The sequence below is a fragment of the Microcebus murinus genome, chromosome 2 (assembly GCF_040939455.1).
Source record: "Microcebus murinus isolate Inina chromosome 2, M.murinus_Inina_mat1.0, whole genome shotgun sequence".
NCBI lineage: Eukaryota > Metazoa > Chordata > Mammalia > Primates > Cheirogaleidae > Microcebus > Microcebus murinus.
Window position 1 is genome coordinate 37,978,604 of NC_134105.1, and position 19,123 is coordinate 37,997,726.

General features: G+C 43.9%; 1 protein-coding gene across 11 annotated transcripts in view; it reads left to right on the forward strand.

Annotated features, from left to right (window-relative positions):
* The window catches only part of ELAVL4 (ELAV like RNA binding protein 4), a 146,591-nt gene that overhangs the window by 119,995 nt on the left and 7,473 nt on the right, over window positions 1-19,123 (forward strand). For all 11 annotated transcript variants that reach the window (XM_075998204.1, XM_075998213.1, XM_075998227.1 and 8 more), the window contains 3 exons: window positions 112-215; window positions 15,732-15,885; window positions 17,295-17,520. In XM_075998204.1, coding sequence (XP_075854319.1) covers window positions 112-215; window positions 15,732-15,885; window positions 17,295-17,520 — 484 coding nt within the window. The remainder of the gene's footprint in view (window positions 1-111; window positions 216-15,731; window positions 15,886-17,294; window positions 17,521-19,123) is intronic.

A 19,123-nucleotide genomic window follows, 5' to 3' on the forward strand; every position in this document is an offset into this window, starting at 1 on the left:
GACTCACTGCAGTGGGAAGTGTTGCCTCTATAAAGATACTGAGTGTGCTCTCTTTCTCTCTCTCTCTCTCTTTCTCTCTCTCTCTCTCTCTCTTTTTTAATGTTTCCACAGGACAGAGTTTAGGGTATGGATTTGTTAACTATATTGATCCAAAGGATGCAGAGAAAGCCATCAACACTTTAAATGGACTCAGACTCCAGACCAAAACCATAAAGGTAAGAAGTGATGTGCCAGCTCCTAATTCAGCAGGCACTGGCTAAGTTTCATTCCATTGATCTAATAAATCCAGGCTATGCGGGAGCTGAAGTGGTGCTTTTTATTTATTCAAAGAACATTTAGTGTCCCCTCTACTAAGTGAGGGACACAGGCTATTACAGGAGAGTGAGGTGAGATTTGAATAAAGGGAAGGGACTGTGAGCTGTTGAAACTCCATCCAGAGCATAGATGAGGTATTTGGGATTTAAGACCTTACCAAGAGGGCCTATGGGCCTGAGTCTGCAAAGATGGCCAGAATGGAGCCAAGGGAAATACTGTTCCAGGCAGAGGAAACAGCACATGCAAAGCTGTGAAAATGTAAGACATTGTGAATGACCGACTGAATATAGATAGTGTGGCCTAAGTTTGGATGGGGAGGTGAACAGACAAGGATGGGAGGTGAGCAGGGCCAAATTAGTGGACCTCGTGTGTCAGGCTGAGCAGCTTGGCTTTACCTAAGGGTGGATAGGACCCTCCTAACAGAAGCTAGAAAAGGAAAAATCTGTTATAAATAAACACATTAATGTAATAGGGACGAGTACTATAATAAAATCGATGAGAACATAGTACGGGAAAGACAGAAAAAGTAACATATCAGCAATCTGAAAATAATCAGGTGGGTAGGTGATATCTCAGGAGGGGTTGTTTTAAGTCAAAAAAGAAAACCAGTGACCCAGAGCCCGCTTCTCCAGAAAGAGGTTTAGGTTTCTGCAGCTGGCTTGTTGTGCTCTCTGTTCAGACTTGACTTGTGGGATCCTTCAGGAGATGCTGCTGTTTGCTGTGGGGCTCCCCTAGGGCAGCTGGTAGCGGGTCTCCTGAATGGAGCCTGCCTCATCCTTGGCCTCCCTTCCCCTTCTTCCCCCACCTCCGGGCAGCATCCTGTTTAGGGGCAGCTGCCAGCCGATTAATGAGTCCCATCCTTCATAGCCTATTAAACCGCAGGGAAGTGTCTCCTGGGCGCTCTTATCCTCACGACAGCAGGTCTGACGCAAAGTAGGACAAAAGAGAAACCTCTCCCAGAATGGAAATCTATAGATGGCACCAGCTCTCAGCATCTGAAAACACAAAACCAGAAAGAACTTTTAGTCTAACTAAGCTACTTTTCCAACATCCAGACTGACAGAGGAGACTACTGGTATAAGATAATCTTAGCTGGGAGTTAATCAAAACAAAAAACAAAAACAAAACAAAGCAAAACCTTTCTCTTTTTAGAATATATTATGTGATTATCTTTCTTTCTTTTTAAAGCAGCTTTACTTTTGCAATTGAGTTTAGCTTATTTCTGAAGATGATTGCTTTCCCTGATCTCATACAGTCTGGTACAAAAGCCCCCAAAATGGGCCTGATTCAGGCTGCCTCAGTCTAGGCTTAGAATCAATTCCTGTGAGTTCTCTGAGGGAGAAATAATCAAGAGTTGTTTAATTATGGGCTAGTCCTCTGAGAGGCAGGAGGATTAATTTCTTTCAAAAGAAAAACATACCTATTTTTATGCTTTCAGTAAAGAAGGGATAGTCATGTCACCTGACTCTTTGATGAGGCCTCACTAGATTGAGAACTGTATTTGTGGGTTTGATTGATTTTCTGTGCTATCCAGTTCAGCATTAGAATGTCAAACATTTACTCTTCCTTTGACGGACACATTGACCTTGAACTGAGAAAGGTACTTTTCTTTCCTCTACAGTTTTCTTGAAACCCAAACTCTTCTCCAGGGGCTTAGGATCAAATAATCAGCCTTCTGTCCTGCTTTTTCTTTTCTTTTCTTTCTTTCTTTTTTTTGTTTTAAGTATTCCATAGGGCCATTGGGGTTTCCCCAAAGACTGAGTGAACCTGGCTTTTGTGGTCTCAGAATGCACCCCCTGGCCTATCATGCCGTCAGATGCTTTATCTAAGTGGATCTTAGAGACAAGGAACATTGATTATTTTCTTTCTACGAAGAGCCTGTCTGCTTCCTTCCCTTACCTATATTCCTTTCTCCACCCCCTCACCCACCCCGTGTTCACTCAGTATCAAAACGCTGCCAACACATTTGCACTCAGCAGTAACATGGGCTTCTGAGGCACTATAGGATTCAAAATGCACAATGCCACGGCTGAATCAATAATTTCCATTCTCCACTACGAATGAAAATTTAATGTGCAAACCTTGGGATTTCAGCCCTTTCATTAAAGCAGTTTATTTGCCGTACTAAAAATTTAGTTTGAGTGATAGGTTCCTTTATTAACTTTTCTTCCCTTTCCTAAAGGGACACAGTGTTTAAGGTAAAAATCATATTAAAGGGTAGAAAAAAAAGCAAACTCTTTTTGTGTGCTGTTAATAGTCTCATCATTTATTAATTTTTTTTAAAATTGCTTTTTTGCCTTTCAGGCTACTGTTTACTTCTGCATCAGTTTGCTTTGATAAGTGACATGAGATTTATCTCTTTGCTCTGACTCCCATGAAGGAATAGATATAACTTGACTATCTGGGAAAAAACACGTATCTTTTTTGAAAGCATGCATTACAGAAATCTACTCGGAACCATCTAGACACGTTTGTGAACTTTTGTCAAGTTTGTCCCTCCTTTTCACATTTCTGGAGTGCTTCGTGCAAAACACACTACTTTGTTAAGTGTAATGCACAAAATAGGTGCAAGCAAATCAAGAGTTAATTCCTAAGCAGTGACGGTTAATTATTAACAGCTAGATTCAGGGATAGTTCTAGAAAGCCATGAAGGAGTGGTGGAGACTCGTAGTGAGTGGTAAAGAGGACAGCTACTCTGTTACTGATGATAATTGTCTAAACCCAGAGTGTTGCCAGATCTTCCAATTGTTCAGTAGAAATAGAAATCTAGATTTTTTTTAATGCCAGTCTTGTACTTTTTTAAATGTTGGAAACTTACTCAAAAAATTTTAAGAATTATGCTGGTGGACTAAAATGAACTTAATAGTCAACCTTCGGACAGGCAGTTTGCAACTTCTGAACTTAAATTTAAATGCAAGTAACTGTTTTGCAGTTGGCAGTGAATGGCTCATCATAGGGCTCCCACAGGTTGAGCATCCCTAATCAGAAAATCTAAAATCCAAAATGATCCAAAATTAGAAACCTATATGACAAAGAAAATGCTCATTGGTACATTTCATATTTTGGATTCTCAGATTAAGGATATTGAACAAGTATAATGCAAATATTCCAAAATAAAAAAAATCCAAAATCTTGTAGTCCCAAGCATCAGGGATATTCAGCATGTAGTAGGAGGTCTCCACAAACAGTAGTTCCTTGTCAACAAATATCCATTTCCCCTTTATTAAGAGGGGTGTCAAATAACTGTGTGAATACTGACGGCATGAAGAGGACAAGGCCAGAACTGTTTCCTAGGAGCATACAATCTAGGCATTTATAGCATCAAAGCAGAGAAAAAATATGATGCATAATTAAGCTTCCAATGGGTAGTGTGGATGATGACCCCAGAGGAACTCTTCTTTGGATTATAACTTCTATAGTGGGAAAAGTTTCCCACCCCACACTTCACAGAGATGAAGTGACTTGTCCAAAGCCACACAACTGGCTGCTAATTGAGCTGGAGTTAGCATCCAAAGGGCCTGTAAAGGATTCTGCCAGAAAAGGCGCTGCTTAATGTGTTAGCATGAGCTTAAAATAATAATAATAATGATGGTAATACCTTATATTGAATATTCACTCTGTGTCCAATACTATCATAACCCTTTTACATGCTTGATATCACTTAATCTTTGAAATATCCCTGGGGCTAAGTGTTTTACACACATCAGCTCTAATTCTTAAAATAGCCCTGTAAGGAGGTACTGTTGTCTTCTTTAAACAAATGAGGAAACTGAGGCCCAAAGAGGTTCAGAGACATATCCAGGATCACACAGTTGGTAAGTGAGATCTGGAGTAAGAAAAAACGTTTTAAAAATAACTCTCTGGCAGTAGGTCTTAAGTGTTGGAATGTCACACTGCCTGCTTGCTCAGCAGCACGTGCATTCTGTGAGGCTGTGTGGGTGTGTGTTTGGCTCGGCACACACACGGGTTATACTCCCTGGCATGGGAAGGAGATATAAAAAGCAAACAAATGAATTGTGTGGCTCCTCCAGGTTCTTTAGTAAACAGATTTGTGGCTCAGGGCTTCTGCCATCCCCCCGGAGACAGTCCTGACTTCAGATCATTTCTTCTTTGGTCCCTGCTTTCCAGGCTCTGTGCTAGATCATGGGATTTAGGTGAACCAGAGAGCCATGGGGTATGGACCACGGGCTTATTACATTCTCTAGCCTGCCAGAGCAGACTGGAGCACTACTTGGGAAACTGGGTCACTTTTCAGTATTTCAACCCTGAGCTGAGTGGAGATGATTTGGCCCATTTAAGGATTTGGGGGTGCTGTTTGTTTAGCACTTTTTTCCAGTTGTCTCCAACAGGGATCACTTTAGACTCTGGAAAAGGCTGTGGATTCTGAAAAAATGATTCCTGATACTCCTTGACCCCACACCGGATGCCCATCCCAGAATCTTGACTCTCTCCTAGGCTCGAAAAGAGCAGCTTCTGGATTGATACTAATTTCAGCTTCTTACTAAGAAGCGCTTAATTGAATCAGTTCATTTGGTCCAGCTCTGTCACATTAATTAGGAACAAAGAAAATTAGATGGTTCTGTAGTACCTTCAAAAAGTAATATGTTAAAAAAAAAAAAAAAAGTAATATGTTTACCAAAGGTCCGGATTGATAGTTAAGTTACACTGAGAACCTTCAGTATAAAGGGATCCAAAATGGGATTGGAGGGTTTGGTATCACTCCCACTAACCCTTTCAGAGTGGTAGGACACCTGTTTAGGTTTTGCCCTAAATGTGAGAGCAGGATTATAGAAGTATTCGCTGCTGGCTCTGCCTCTGGAAGCTCCTGTATCATGGGGGACACAGACATGCAAAGGACAGATGTAATGCAGGGGATGGGGGTGGTCATGGGGCTGCAGAGGTTCACGTTTGATGTTGGGGGCGGGAGGAGATAGAGAGCTGTTCAAGGTTTGAGCGAGAGGGATCTGGTCAAACAAAGGTAATTTCCAAGAAGATTCAACTGTCAAGGGGGTGCCATGTGGGGTGTTTGATGCATGAAACCAGCAGCTTGTAGGCTACTGTGGTAGGTTTCTGTCAGCCTTAGACTTTGGATTTCATCAGCTCTGGTAGAAGCTTTATTCACTCATTTTTAAAGCAAGACATGCTGATTTGTAAATAATTTGGAATATACAGAATCATATCATGAAGACAGTATCAGCCATTCCCAAAGCAATAGCGTTAAATTAACATTTTTACATATTTACGTCCTTTTTTCATTGCAAAACATGTTTACAAATGGTTTAGTGATTTACCCTTTTCTAATAATTACATTAAGCTCTTACTCAAATGATAAAAATGTGACTTTAAATAAAAACGTTTCCAGAGCACAGGTCTGGAGAGCGATTTCAGGACTGGGTCTGGGATGAAGGAGCAAAAGGGCTGCGTCTGCCACTCTGAGCAAACCCGCGAGAGCTGGCACTCGGTCAGGGAGTGGGGTGAGGGAGTCAGAAAGATGCCTTATCACGAGGCAGTAGCCCATGCTGGAGGCAGCAGTAGAGATGGGGAAGGTGTGTGAGCAAAGGAAAAATTTCCCTTCTCCGGAAGGAGAGTGAGCTCCTTTATTCCCGCCTCTCCTCCACCTCTGTGTTATGATGCCGCTTAACCATTTCTCCATTTTTGCTTTATTCTTCTAATAGCACTAACGGTGCCTCCAGGGGATCTTTCCACGCTTGAGCTCTGCGGGTTCCAGTTCACCCCTCCCACTCTTTTCTCTTGCCAGGGGTCATCAGGGAGCTGCGCTTCCCCCTCCTCCCTCCTTCCACCTGCCTTGCTAAAGGCCTCCATTCCGCTGAGGCATCTTTTCTTTGCACTCCGCATAAGCAATTATTTCTCCTATCACTGCTCTTAATGCTTCCTGGAGAGTTAGCAGATCATTTTTTGCTGACGGATATCACCCCACCCAGAAATGATGGACTGCCTCCCCCAGTCTTGTTAATAATAAAAAGGTGTTTTCTGTCCTCCTCCATTACTGCTACCGTCAGAGCCTATGCGGGAGCGCTTCCCTGCCAAGGTCAGCAGGGGCAGCTGGATCACTGAGTCCCCAGGGAGCCAAGAGAGGGCACGTGGCAACGCCAACGGAAACTGGAGACTCATTCACCGCAGTTGTACCGGCTGCCCTCTCTTTCTTAAGGGAGATTTTATTTGGGTGCTCTGCTTCCCACTGCCCTGATAACTTCCTTTTGAGTGAATAATCTCAAATAAAGGGACAGGAGTTGGAGAGATGGAAATACAGTCCCCTGCTTTCTCACCCAAGTGAAGTTGATACGGTCCTGGTATATTAAAGGTCATTCGTAGTGTCCTAGGTCTAGATTAAAAAAGAAAATCAGACAAGTACAGGTTGGAAAGACATGTAGGTTTTCCGAAGTATGCAGAATGGGATCTGTCTGCAAGTGTAAAAGAAGCCAACAGTGTGATGTGAGCTACTTCTAAAAAAAAAAATAAGCACACTCTTGGCTATGTTAGTAGAATTATGGACTCTGAATCACAGAAAATAGTGGTCCTTTCTTTTCCACTCTGGTTAGCCCATCCTGGTGTCTTATGTCCTATTCTCATTTTCATGTTTTGAAAAGACCTGACATTCTAAAGTTTGTCCAGAGATGCAAATAGGACTCTGCACTCACATATTCATCCCACAATGGTCGCTTTTCCATTCTCTAGGAAAGAAAATTCTGCAGTCACCCCCAGGCATTAGTTCAATCCTATATTTCGAGAATCTGGGAAGAGAACCTGTGTAGCTACCTATTTGCCTGGGTGGTAGTGAGTGGGTGGTAGTGAGTCTCCAATCATCAGATCTTCAAATGGAGTCATAAGGGATGATGTAGAAGGGATTTCAGTCTCAGAATGGAGTCCAACTGCATCATCCTAAAGGTTCCTTCTAGCTCTGAGATGCTGTAACTTTGTGTTGCTTCTTGACCTACAGATGTTCTGTCCAGTATAGCAGTGACCAGCCACATACAGCTATTTATATCTATTTACATTTGATTTTAAATTAATTAAAATAAAATTAAATTAAAAGTTCAGTTTCTTAGTCACACTAGCTGTGCTTGAAGTGCTGGGTCACCACATGTAGCTAATGGCCACCATATTGGACAGCACAGATATAGCACATTTTCCTGATCCAAGAAAGTTCTGTGGGACAGTGTTAGCCTAGAACATCAGTGGCTCTAAAGATTAAGGAATCACTTCTCCATGGTGCTCATGCAGCCTCAGGGCAGAACAGCTGATCTATCAAAGATCATAGAGCACCACGACCCTCTTCCCTTTTCCGTATTTGTCCATTCAAAAGAGCTCTGAGTTTAGAGAGTCAAGTTCCAGCTCTGTCAAAAACTACTAGGGATGACCTTGGGCAACTTATTTTACTTCTCTGGACTTATTTCCGTGTCTGCAGAATGATTCCTTTAGTGTACCTAATAAAATATTATAGCGTGATCTTTCCAGCTTGGTGAATTTCCAGGGAAAGTAAGAATTTGTGCCAAGTACACAGCTTTTATTTCACTGTCCAAGTTAGCATGGCATAGTGGAAAGATCCCAGAACTTGGAGTCATATACTGGTTTGTCTTTTAGTTCAGCTGTGTGACCTTGGACAAGTATTTGATCTACTGAGGTTGTCATCTTGAAAGTGGAACTAATGATATCTCACTTGTAGGTGATCATAGCTTATAATGGATGCTCAAGAAGTGCTTCCCAAGATGAAGATCATAGTGAATAGGGCTATCCCTAAGGTGCAAATTACATGAGGGGAGGGCAGGACTTTTTTCCATCTACATGTTTCAAAGATGCATAAGAGAGTAAAGAATGAGTAGAATATTACTAAGACTCAGGCAACATACGGAAAAAGCTTTGTATAGTAGAAAGCATAACGGAGCTTCCAAGTGGCCACAGTAATCCTATCAGTCTGTCATAAAGCAGGAGCCAGGAGTTGCAGTTTAGTGAAGAAACTGAGTCTAGGTCCCTGAGTCCAAGAACCAGCTCTTCCACTAACCAAGCCATGAAACCTTTAGCACACCTCTCCATTTTCAGGGCCACTAGACAGAAAGAACCTCCTACATACTAAGTAAGCCCGTTTGATAGTTTGATGGACATTTTAAAAGAAGTTGCAGGACATATGAATCTATCATCCCACCTTTTCTGTTCTTTAAAAGAAATACTTACCTAGCCTATTGTGTGCCAGATACTCTTATGATATTCTTGGATACTCTTTAACTCCATGATTGTTTCTAGCTCCTTCTTCACATCAGAGACAGCTCCTGGGAAATAAGCTAAAACCCACTGCATAAAGTAAAGTATACATTTCATTTCAATTCAGAGAGCATTTTTTGAGCTCCTGCCCTAGGAAGGCTTCGAGACTAGATGCCACAGGGGGTCTGCAGAGATCACTAGAATGCTCAGACTAATAGGGCAGGTAAGATGTTAGCACAGATGGCTATGATGGAAGGCAGGGTGTGGTAGCTGCTGCCACTGAAATATGTGCCTTCTGTAGCCTCCGCGGAGAGAACAGTCATTTGTGCCTGGGCCTGATGGAGGAGGTGGCATTCAGGCTGGGCCTAGAAGGATGGGCGGGGAATTTATTTTGCTATGATGATGAACAAACAGCAAGAACAAAGACCCTGAAGTCAAAACCTTCAGGGCATATTCAGAAAACTGTGACCATGTTTTTGTTTGAACTGAAGCATAGGGTGCATGAAGGAGTTAGGAGATGAAAGTTTAGGCCAGATTCCAGAGGGCTTTGAATGCCAGGTAAGAGGTTTAGACTTCCATCACGAAGCGTTGAAGAACCATGGAAGGTTTTTTGAGCAGGAAAAAGTGGCACAATCAGAACGCATTAAAAATGCTATTGTCAGGTTTTGCCCCTATGAAAGAATAGCATGTATCAGGTGGCAGGTAGGGGAAGGTGCTAAGCAGATGCCTATCCTGCCTGTGGGTTGGGCTGCAGCCACAGGCAGAGGTAAACTGATCCTCACAATCAAAGCTGTTGTTTCCAGGAGGCAGCTGTCTTCTTACTTCTCTCTCTGCTCAGGGAGGTGGGATTGGAGGTCCCTGGAAGGGTTTCCTCCTAGAAGGCCCTGGCAGCACCAGAGTCTGTTCTCTGCTGCCATTCTTCTGGTCTCTTTGGAATGAATGCTCCCCAGGGACCTGTCTGCTCTAGGGAGTTTGTATTCACTCAGAGAATAGGGTGTTACAACAGATTGGGAAAAATCTGTAGCCTGATTTTCTGAAATGATTGGTTTGTACGTATGTCTACTCTGCTAGACTAATAGTCCTACATATCAGGGACTGTTGTATTCATTTCTGCACCCCTGGTGTCTAGCATAAGGCCTGATTACATAGCAATCTATCAAAGCCACTGTTTATTGAGCACTTACTGTGTACCAGGTGTTATGTTTAGGAATCTTACAAGCATTTTCTTCTTTAACCCTCAAATGCCTCTACTAGAGTGTTTCTAAACTGTGTTATTCAAGTGATGCAGCTCAGAAAGGTTAGTGGCTTACCCCATGGTATATAGATAATGTCAGGATTCAAATCCACATACCTCTAACCCCAAAGCCCTTACTCTTAACCTCTGCCTCCTTTCTGTTCTAGAGCAGGTCTCAATCTTAATTAAAGAAACATAAACAAGAACTTCTTTGGAGGGACTGTCTAAAAATACAGTTACCTGATACTCTGATGACCACCTGTCAATGAGACAAGACAAGACAAGATAAGGGATAATAAGGACAGGAAGGTTGCTTCTGGGGTATGGTGATAGAATAATAGTAGGAGAAGGATGGAGGTTACAGAGGAGACAGATGTGAACTCAGTAGAAGGAAGAAGTTTTCCAGCAATCAGTGATGGCCAATGTTGGTGCAGGATGCCTCATGAGGTGGTGAGCTTCCTGTCTTTGGAAGTGTATAAGATAGATGGCCAGTGGTCTTAGGTCCTGCCCCGAACCTTTGAGGTTACTTCCAGCACCAAGTTTCTGTGAAGCAGATTTCGGGAATAGTACTTTCTATTGAGATCGCCAGTGTCACCTTTATCTCCACTTACCACAAACCATGGTTACAGAGATTAGCAGTTTTGTGAATAGAATGCCTAGCTCATGAAAACATCCAGTCAATGATAAAGGTCATGTCATTATTGTAATCTGAAAGGACCAAAAAAACATGGCATCACTGTTTTCCACACCCAAGTTCTAAACCTATTAAGAGGTAAGACAAAAGAGAAAAGTGTTTGAAATCCTAAGGGCATCTTCATTAATTAATTAAGGCCTGGATGGGTTATGTGGACACAATAAGCTTCCTAACATTGGGCCCTACTCTGGGAAAAACTGACACACCCTGTCACAGGGGCTCTGGTCCCCACAGGCCTCCCTATGTGACAGCAGAGATTGCCCCCTTAGAACTTAGAGCCTGGAACAGAATGGGTGCTTCTGGCTGGCATCTGGCTCCCCAGAGCAGGGACACAGGCAGTGTCTGAGCCTCACGTGCCCATTTGTTTTATTAAAACCTCCACTTAGAGCAATCACTCCACCTCCCCTGGAGAAGAGTGAGTGAAGGGGTAGGAAAAGGCCTTCGCTCCTATCCCAGGAGGCTCCTCTGCACGGAAGGAAACACCGGGAGTGGGAAATGAGTATCCTCCTGGCAGGGACAGCCCTCCATGCTGCACTCTTCATTGGCTTGGACCTCACTAGGCTATGAAGTCCTTGGAGCAGAGACACCCCCTGTACCCGTCCCAGCACCAGGCATCAGTAGATGTTCAGGAAGGGCAGGGATGAATGAACTCTCTCCTCTTCTAGCTCCAGTGTTCCCCTCAAGGAGCCCCTTTCCAGGGCTGGGAAGGATGGATGCCGTTTCCTCTCATTTTATCCTCCTAATTGCACCCGAGGTCATGCCTTTGTCATGTTTTCCATGTCCTCTCCATTTTCTGTGTTATGGCAGGCCAGACAAGAGGGGAGGTATTGCTGGATGATTCAAGAAACATTTTTCCCAAGCTCACCCTGTTTCTCCCACCCTGCCTGGGCCAAGTTCTGGCTATGAACAGATACAGGGAGCTATGGGTGCTGTGGGAAGAGGCAGCCCCCAGCCCTAGTCCTGCTGCGCCATCTGTGGTGGCTAACAATGCCTGCCTTACGCACCTTGGTGAGGATCACAGAGAGCAGCATTGGGAAGTCACTTTGGAAAGTGGAAAAGTACTGTGTGGACAGTGGGATCTGTGGGAATATGCTAGAAGAAATTCATGGCAGTGAAGTGGTAAAAGATGGTCCAGACCCCATCAGGGTAGCATGAGGACAGTGCCTCTACAGGCACTCACTGGTAGTGTTCCACATGTTTGCTTGATAACACTGGAAGGTATGTCCTAGTGGGGACTAGATTTCCAGCTGGCCCACAAAAGCCTGTATGACTCATTACACAATAATATTTAATAAGTATCTACTAAGTTCTAGCTATGTGCCAGACACATTAAATATATTATCTCGGTTCTTTACAATAACCCATCAAAGGAGAATCATCCCCCTTTTATCAGTAAAGAAATTGAGACTTATCAAGATCAAATTACTCGCCCAAGGTCACACAGCTGGTGAGTACGAGAGCTGACCCTCAGTCAGGGATCATAAGTGTGATGCCATAGTAAGTGTCATTCTTGTGGGGGTGGGGGACTGTGCTCAGCAGGGATGGGGAGAGCTGGGGAGTTTGGAGGGACTGCAGATCTTCTATGGAGGTCATCTGTAAAGTCAGCCATTCACGGTCACTCACCTTTGGGACACCCTTACCCAGAGAGAGGAGTGGCCTTTTCACACCCAGCTTTCTCTGAGCTCCACATTGAGGCCTAAAAATTCCAGTTTTATCTTCTGAGATTCTGGGTGAATGAAGTGAGCAGGATCCCAACCGTCTGAGGCCAGGGGCTTCCCTAGGGCACTGGCTCCAGTGTTGGAAGCCCTGGGCTCTAGGCCACTAGCTCAGGGGGATTAATGTGCCAGCAATGCGTGACCCTCTGCAGGGTCTGTAAGTTGGCAATTTTTTAGACATGTTTCAGCCTAACAAAGGGCCTGACACCTGTAGTCTTTCAGTTAGAATTTGATAAATGTATGAAGAAACTTGAAAGTTTTAGACCCTGGGGCGAGCATTTGGATATTGAATGTAAAAAGATTCTTTTCTGTCATTTTTGTCTACTCCAAATCATAAAGGTTTTGTGGACAGGGGGCTAAGGGAACAATAGACTTAAGTTTCCAAACGAAGGAGAAAAACTAAGCGGGAATTAGCTTAGTAGAGAATGATCGAGGTGGTGTTCACCTTTGGGATTTGGGGTCGTCTCTGGGGATCTGTGATCATAATTTTCCTGGTTGGGATTGTCAGAATCATGTTTTGGGGAAATGGTTTAGGTTGTGTCACTGACTTTTCAGTGCCAGCTCTTCTTCCCTGGCAGGGTCTGTCCCCAGCCTGCTCCCTCTGTACCCCAGCTCTAGCTGCCCAGAACTAATGCGAATCAAGGTCATTACTGCCCATAGTGCATTTAACTGGGTGCCATTAGGGCTGCACTGCACTAAGCCCTCGGCCTTCATCACCCTATTTGTCCCCACAACAGAGGACAGCTATTATCAAGCTACCACTTCCTGACCTCACCACCATCAGTCTAACCTCAGCTCCGTCTTCTTCCTGGCCCTTTTAACCTTCCATCAGTCTCTCCCTCCTCCGCATTTCAGCTACACTCCATACATAGCCCTGGCATAGCGCACATTTTGTGGCATTGTATAATCAGTCTGTATGTTTACCCATCCATTCTTCCATTCAACTATTTATAGAGTGCCCCCCGTGTGCTCTCTGTTGTCCTCTTTGGACCTGGAGGTCCTTTAGAGCAAGAGACCAGGCCTTGTTCTTACTGTATCCCCAGAACACAGCACTGCGCCTGGCTCACGGTAGAGCCTCAGGAAATGTTTGCTGAGAGAAGGCCTCTAAGTGATGTGTAGTCCTAGAACAGTCTTCTTTCAGTTCTTCCAACCTCAAATACTGGAAAACGGGAAATCTTTCCCTTAGCTCTTAGCTTGGCAGGAAAATACAGGTGAGATTCTAGGTGCTTGACTCTCAGTGATCCACCTTAGTAGAGGACCAAAATGACAGTTAAGCCCGAAGAGCCAGTAATGTCAGTGTCATTCGTCATGAGCTGTGAGTGTTCATTCATTTTTTTTTCAGTAGATGTTGAGCACCCTGAGACTATCAGGCTCTATGCTGGGAGCTAGAGCCACAGAGATGAATAAGACACACACACCTCCACCCCATGACCTAAAGAGACCATCAGACTAGGTGAAGAAGTGGTGAATTAAGGTCAGAATGGGTTAAGTACCATGGTTCATTGAGACCACCGCTGGGGAGACTTTTGGGAGGAGGTGAGATCAGAGAAAGCTGTCTAGAGAAGATGTCATTTGAGCAGAGCCCTGACGAGGACTAGAATTTGGATGTGGGGAAGTAGGTGGAAAAAATTTCCCCATGAGCAAAGGCATAGATGTGGGAGGTTGTGTTTTGGGGGAGCAAAGATGTCATTCAGATAATTAATTTGTCAGTAATTGGCAAGGGTGAGACAAAGGTGACCCTCATTACCAAGGGCACATCACTATAATGTTTTATTTCCTTCTCCCTAGCACTCCTTCCTTCTGCCCAAAAAAATAGTTCTGCTAAGTTATATCATGAAAGCCTCTGTCCCTTAAAGCACAGGAGTAGGAGAACCTTGTGTGGAGTGAAGCACTGTCTGCACAGTCATATGGGATTCTTGGTCCTTTGGCCCCAAGCCCCAAATGCTCACATAGGAGGCCTTCATGTAAAGGCCCCTATGCCGCTCAACCAACTTCTGGGAAGGAGCCTCCTGGGTCACTCATGAGTCTCTAGAAGATGTAGACACTGCAGGCAGCTGCCTCGCTCCATCAGCAGGAGGAGGCCAGAGAGGCAGATTAGTCACTCACATCATTTTATCTGTTGAGTCAACATCTATTTTTAGGTTTGGAACCCATAAAGGGACCTGGCATCTCTGCTATAGACAGGGAGAGAGTGCCATGGATGAGGGGTCTGCTTATGCTTCATCCTCTTTGCTAGATCCAGTCTCTCCCCTGAAGGTCTCAGAAGCAGGTCCACTTTGCTACTGGAGATTTAGTTCTTAATGTCAAAGATCCAGCATAACACATGCAATTCTTTGTCACACATACTCTGTATACATGCACACATAGACACACGCACACACTCTCACCCCTACAATCTTAATAGGTCTTGTGAATTGGTTATATGGAACAAATGAAAAATGCTAAGGCATTATAGGTCCCTTCCTGTCCAATGTTGTCAGATGTGCTCTGAAATGACTGTTTTCATCATCTATTCTGAGCCATAACCACCCCAGAAATAGCTTTAGCAGGAAAGTGCTTTTGTTAGACTAGCTGTAAATTATATTTCAAATGTCTGATGTTGTTTTCTTAAAAAATAAATAAATAAGTAAATGAAAGTCTAAAATTAATGACTGCTGGGGTTTGCTTTGCTTATGTGTACTGCTACAGATTTGGCTTCTTGCAGATGGAATTTCAGATCTGTTTACACTTCTGTGTTAGCTTTTTGGGGGAAAAAAAGCAGTTGAGCGATCTGGGAGGACAAATTTACAAAGTCGAACTTATTATAACCATCGGTGAGGCTCTCTTCTCTCTCTCACTGCCCCTTCCCTCCCTCTTTTCTACCGTGCCCCCGTTTTGTTTGTTGTGGTTTTATCTGCCCTGCCTCAAAGTTAGAGGCAACTGGTCCTTGCAGATGTGACGACAAGGTCACATATCCAGTTTCGCAAGCAGATGTTCATTCAGCCCTGTTTTACCAGCACTTTGTCATTCAGTGAGAGCAGACCTCGGGGGAACAGATTGGAGCAACACAAAGGATGGGACATAAAAAATCTTGCAGAGAACCTGATCGCTTTTATGTATTCAAGAAGAAGGGGATGGGGGTAGGGAGGGTGGCAAGGGGAAAAATGTGCAGAGCAGAATTTCACAGGGGTTTTTTGGTTTATTCAAAGATTATTATGTGTTGGATACAGTAAATCATCTATACACCCACATCCAGGAGGTAAATCTTCAGAACTCCATGCGTGGGTAGCTCTGCATTTAACAGCTGCCATACAGTAGCTATTTTGTTCTGCACTTAGAGACCCTTATCTGTGCATTTGTTTTAAGTTATCATCAACTCTCCTCTTGTTCCTCTATTGCTGTTCTCCTGGTTCTCATTACTATTACAAGAGCAGCTAAAAATCTGAACTACTGAGTGATTTAAACCAACACCATGAGTTGTGACCATAGATGAGGGACTGTCATCTTGCTTGTCGACTCAGTCTCTACTCTGAAGGTGATTACCTATAATGGATTTAGCTCCTCTTGCCTTTCCTAGGTCTCATATGCCCGTCCAAGCTCTGCCTCAATCAGGGATGCTAACCTCTATGTTAGCGGCCTTCCCAAAACCATGACCCAGAAGGAACTGGAGCAGCTTTTCTCGCAATACGGCCGTATCATCACCTCACGAATCCTGGTTGATCAAGTCACAGGTTAAGTGTTTCTTTGTAATTTCTTCCTTGTATCCCGATATCACCAGCCAGCATGCCCTGTTACCTATAAGAACAGAAGGCTAATGGTTGCTTAAGGCAGAGGACATGGGTCATGAATAGATGGATGTTCCACTTGGGATAAAGACTTCTTATTCTGCCCAAATATAAAATGGGCCATTGTGGGAAGTAAGAGTTCTCCATCACGGATTATTTGTTTGAGCAGCAGCTAAACAACTTGGCAGGATTATAAAGAGGATTCAGGCATCAGGTTGAGAGTGGGACTATATGACCTTCAAAGTCTCTTTCAGCCCTCAACCAAGTAGCATTGCTTTAGTATGTGTAAAGAACCTGTATATATAGCTGTAGCTCCAATTCATAGCATTGTCAAGTGAGCAGGAACCTCAAACTGCCCCATTTCACATGAAACAAATCTTCACTGAAGTTGGCTCTGCCCCACACACTGTGCAGAGTGATGCCAGAGACAAAGGATGAGGCACGGTCCCCACCCTTACAGGACTCTGGTGTGACAAGTATCTACTGGGGGCTGTCAAATCTCCCCCACCACCCTGCCGTGAGAGCTCAGGAGGTGTGCTATGGCTGGTGGGAATTGTTGGGAAGGCTCCATTGAAGAGGCAGTGTTTGAATGGGGTTTAGGAGGGTGATTTGAAGCTACCTGGCAAAAAAGAGGGATAGGACATTCTAGGTAGAGAAGACATCATATATATCCCAAGGCTTGGAATGGAGGAAGAACACAACTTATTCAAGGAGTGTTAGGCAGATCAGAGTGGCTGTGTGAGGCTCAATAGGATATTTGGGACCAGATTGCCAGGGACATTGAATGCTGTGCCAAGAGGTCAGGACTTTATCTGTATGCAGCAGGAAGCCATGGAAGGGGATTTTATGGGTTTTGTTTGTTATTCTGTTTGGAATGGGGGGCAGTGAAGAATAGGTACCATGCACTAGGTAAAAATTTCAAAAGTTACAAAAGAGGTATAGAAGATGTTTTTTAAAAGTGTGGTGTGGTCAGAGTTTGCTTTTCAAATAGATTACTTACTTGCTAGGTGTAGAGGACACATGCAGGACTAGAAACAAGACAGTGGATGATCAGTTATAGTAACTTATGGGAGATGAGACCTGAGCAAGGCAGTAGTGGAGAGCTAGAGGGGACAGATGCAAGAGATCCCTGTGTTCTGTTGTTGGGAGGCATCTGTCTAAAGCCGTAGTGGCAGAAATGCAGGTAGATGTATTATTGATAGGTGAGAGAGATTCAGGAAGCTAGGCTCAGGCCCGACCCCACAGGTGGGCTGCCTCCCCACACGGTGTGCATGGGGCCCAGTCCATCTCTTCCTAGAGATGTTTAGCGTTTTGGTTTGTTCACTCTTTTACAAAAGCTCTTTCTCTTTCTCTAGGAGTATCTAGAGGGGTGGGATTCATTCGCTTTGATAAGAGGATCGAAGCAGAAGAAGCCATCAAAGGGCTGAATGGCCAGAAGCCCAGCGGTGCTACGGAACCGATTACTGTGAAGTTTGCCAACAATCCCAGCCAGAAGTCCAGCCAGGCCCTGCTCTCCCAACTCTACCAGTCCCCCAACCGGCGCTACCCCGGCCCACTTCACCACCAGGCTCAGAGGTTCAGGTAGGCATGCCGACAGAAGAAGGAGCCCTGATACAGAGATTCAGAGCTGGGCAAGGGCCTAGAGAAGTGCATGGTTTTGAAGGATGGGGCAAGGGTAAGAGCCTCGGCCCCCAGGAATCACTGTGCAAAACTCCCCATGAGCCCCAGTTTCCACTCCTATAAAATGAAACTATTGGACCAAGTGCTTTTCTAACCCCCTTTTCAGCTTACCACTTGACTGTGTGGTAGAAACAAAATTACTGCATTTAACCAAACAAGAAGATTCCATTTCAACAAGAGTTAATCACAGATAAGTGACCAGATTCAGCAAACTAGACTTAAGGCTGGACAGTGGCTTTTAATAAAATCAAAGACTAGACTAGGAGGCAGATCCTTGCCAGAGGGAGTGGATTTTCCTGTCCTCTCCCTCAGCAGGTAACACTGTTGGGTTCGGGGAAAGGGGAGTCTCTTTAGTGTTAACTTGACTCTGTTAAGCCAGACTCTGGGAAAACAAGGAGGAAGGTTTTGTCCAAGCTTCAGGCACCTAAACTACAGTAAGCTCCTGGCACAGTGGGGCATTTTCCTTTTTCTCCTGAGACCTTTCTGAAAGACAGGTTTCTCTCCATGAAGCCAATATGACCTTGATGGGCCTCTATTGTGCAAGAGATAAGAATATTTTTTACCTGCCCATAATAAATTCTAAATAATTATTTTATTCCACCCATGTCCAAACTTGCCTTCAATGAAAGGATTTTTCTCCTTGTCAAACTTCATATAGGAAGATAGTAGGTACTTCTGTCTAGGGTAGTATGGTCCATCAGCCCACAGAGAGCAGAAAGATCAGCCTCTTTAGTGTCCTTCCATGTCCTGTGAATTTGAAATGGTTAATGATTTCATGAAGAGTGCAAGTCATCTAATTTTTATTTTGTGTGAGAGCACATGCAGTATTTATGTAAAAAGCCACTCCAGCAGGCTTCTAATGGTGGAAACTATGGTTACTCCTGCCCCATGGTGTGAATAGCTTGTCCCCAAGTAAGGTGCTGAACATGAGGAAGATTATAACATAATGGCGGTTTGCTGGGAGGTGCTATCAGGCGGTAAATAGTAAGCTAATTTTTAAAATCTTAACCCCAAAACTCCCCCAGCCTCCCAAAAATGTGTGTGGTAAGAAGATTTAGTTAATGTAGCTAGGCTAACAGAAAAGATCCGTTCTGGTGCTTATTGTGTGCACATGTATTATTAATCTGGAATAGAGACCTTTATTCATAAGTTTAATTATAGTAAAAGGTGAACAATTTAAGAAGCCTCCCCTTTTAACAATTTCACGCATAATATAAAACAAAATCCACACAAATGTTCTGAGAGGTGGGGGTAGTGGGATTAATTCAGACCTTGAAAGAAAAGAAGATTCATTAGACACTTGCTTTTAACTCCAGCATTGACCTGAACATGAATTACTTGCAGTTGGAGGCAGAAAAGGGGAAACTACCGGTGGATAGACTCCTAAGCAGTGGGGAAAGTTGTTGAGCTTTTCTTCTTTGAAAATGGAGCATTCTTATTAATAGTTCCATTGAGCGATCTTGCCATCTGTGAGGCATTAACCCAGAGACCCTCCTTCTCTTTG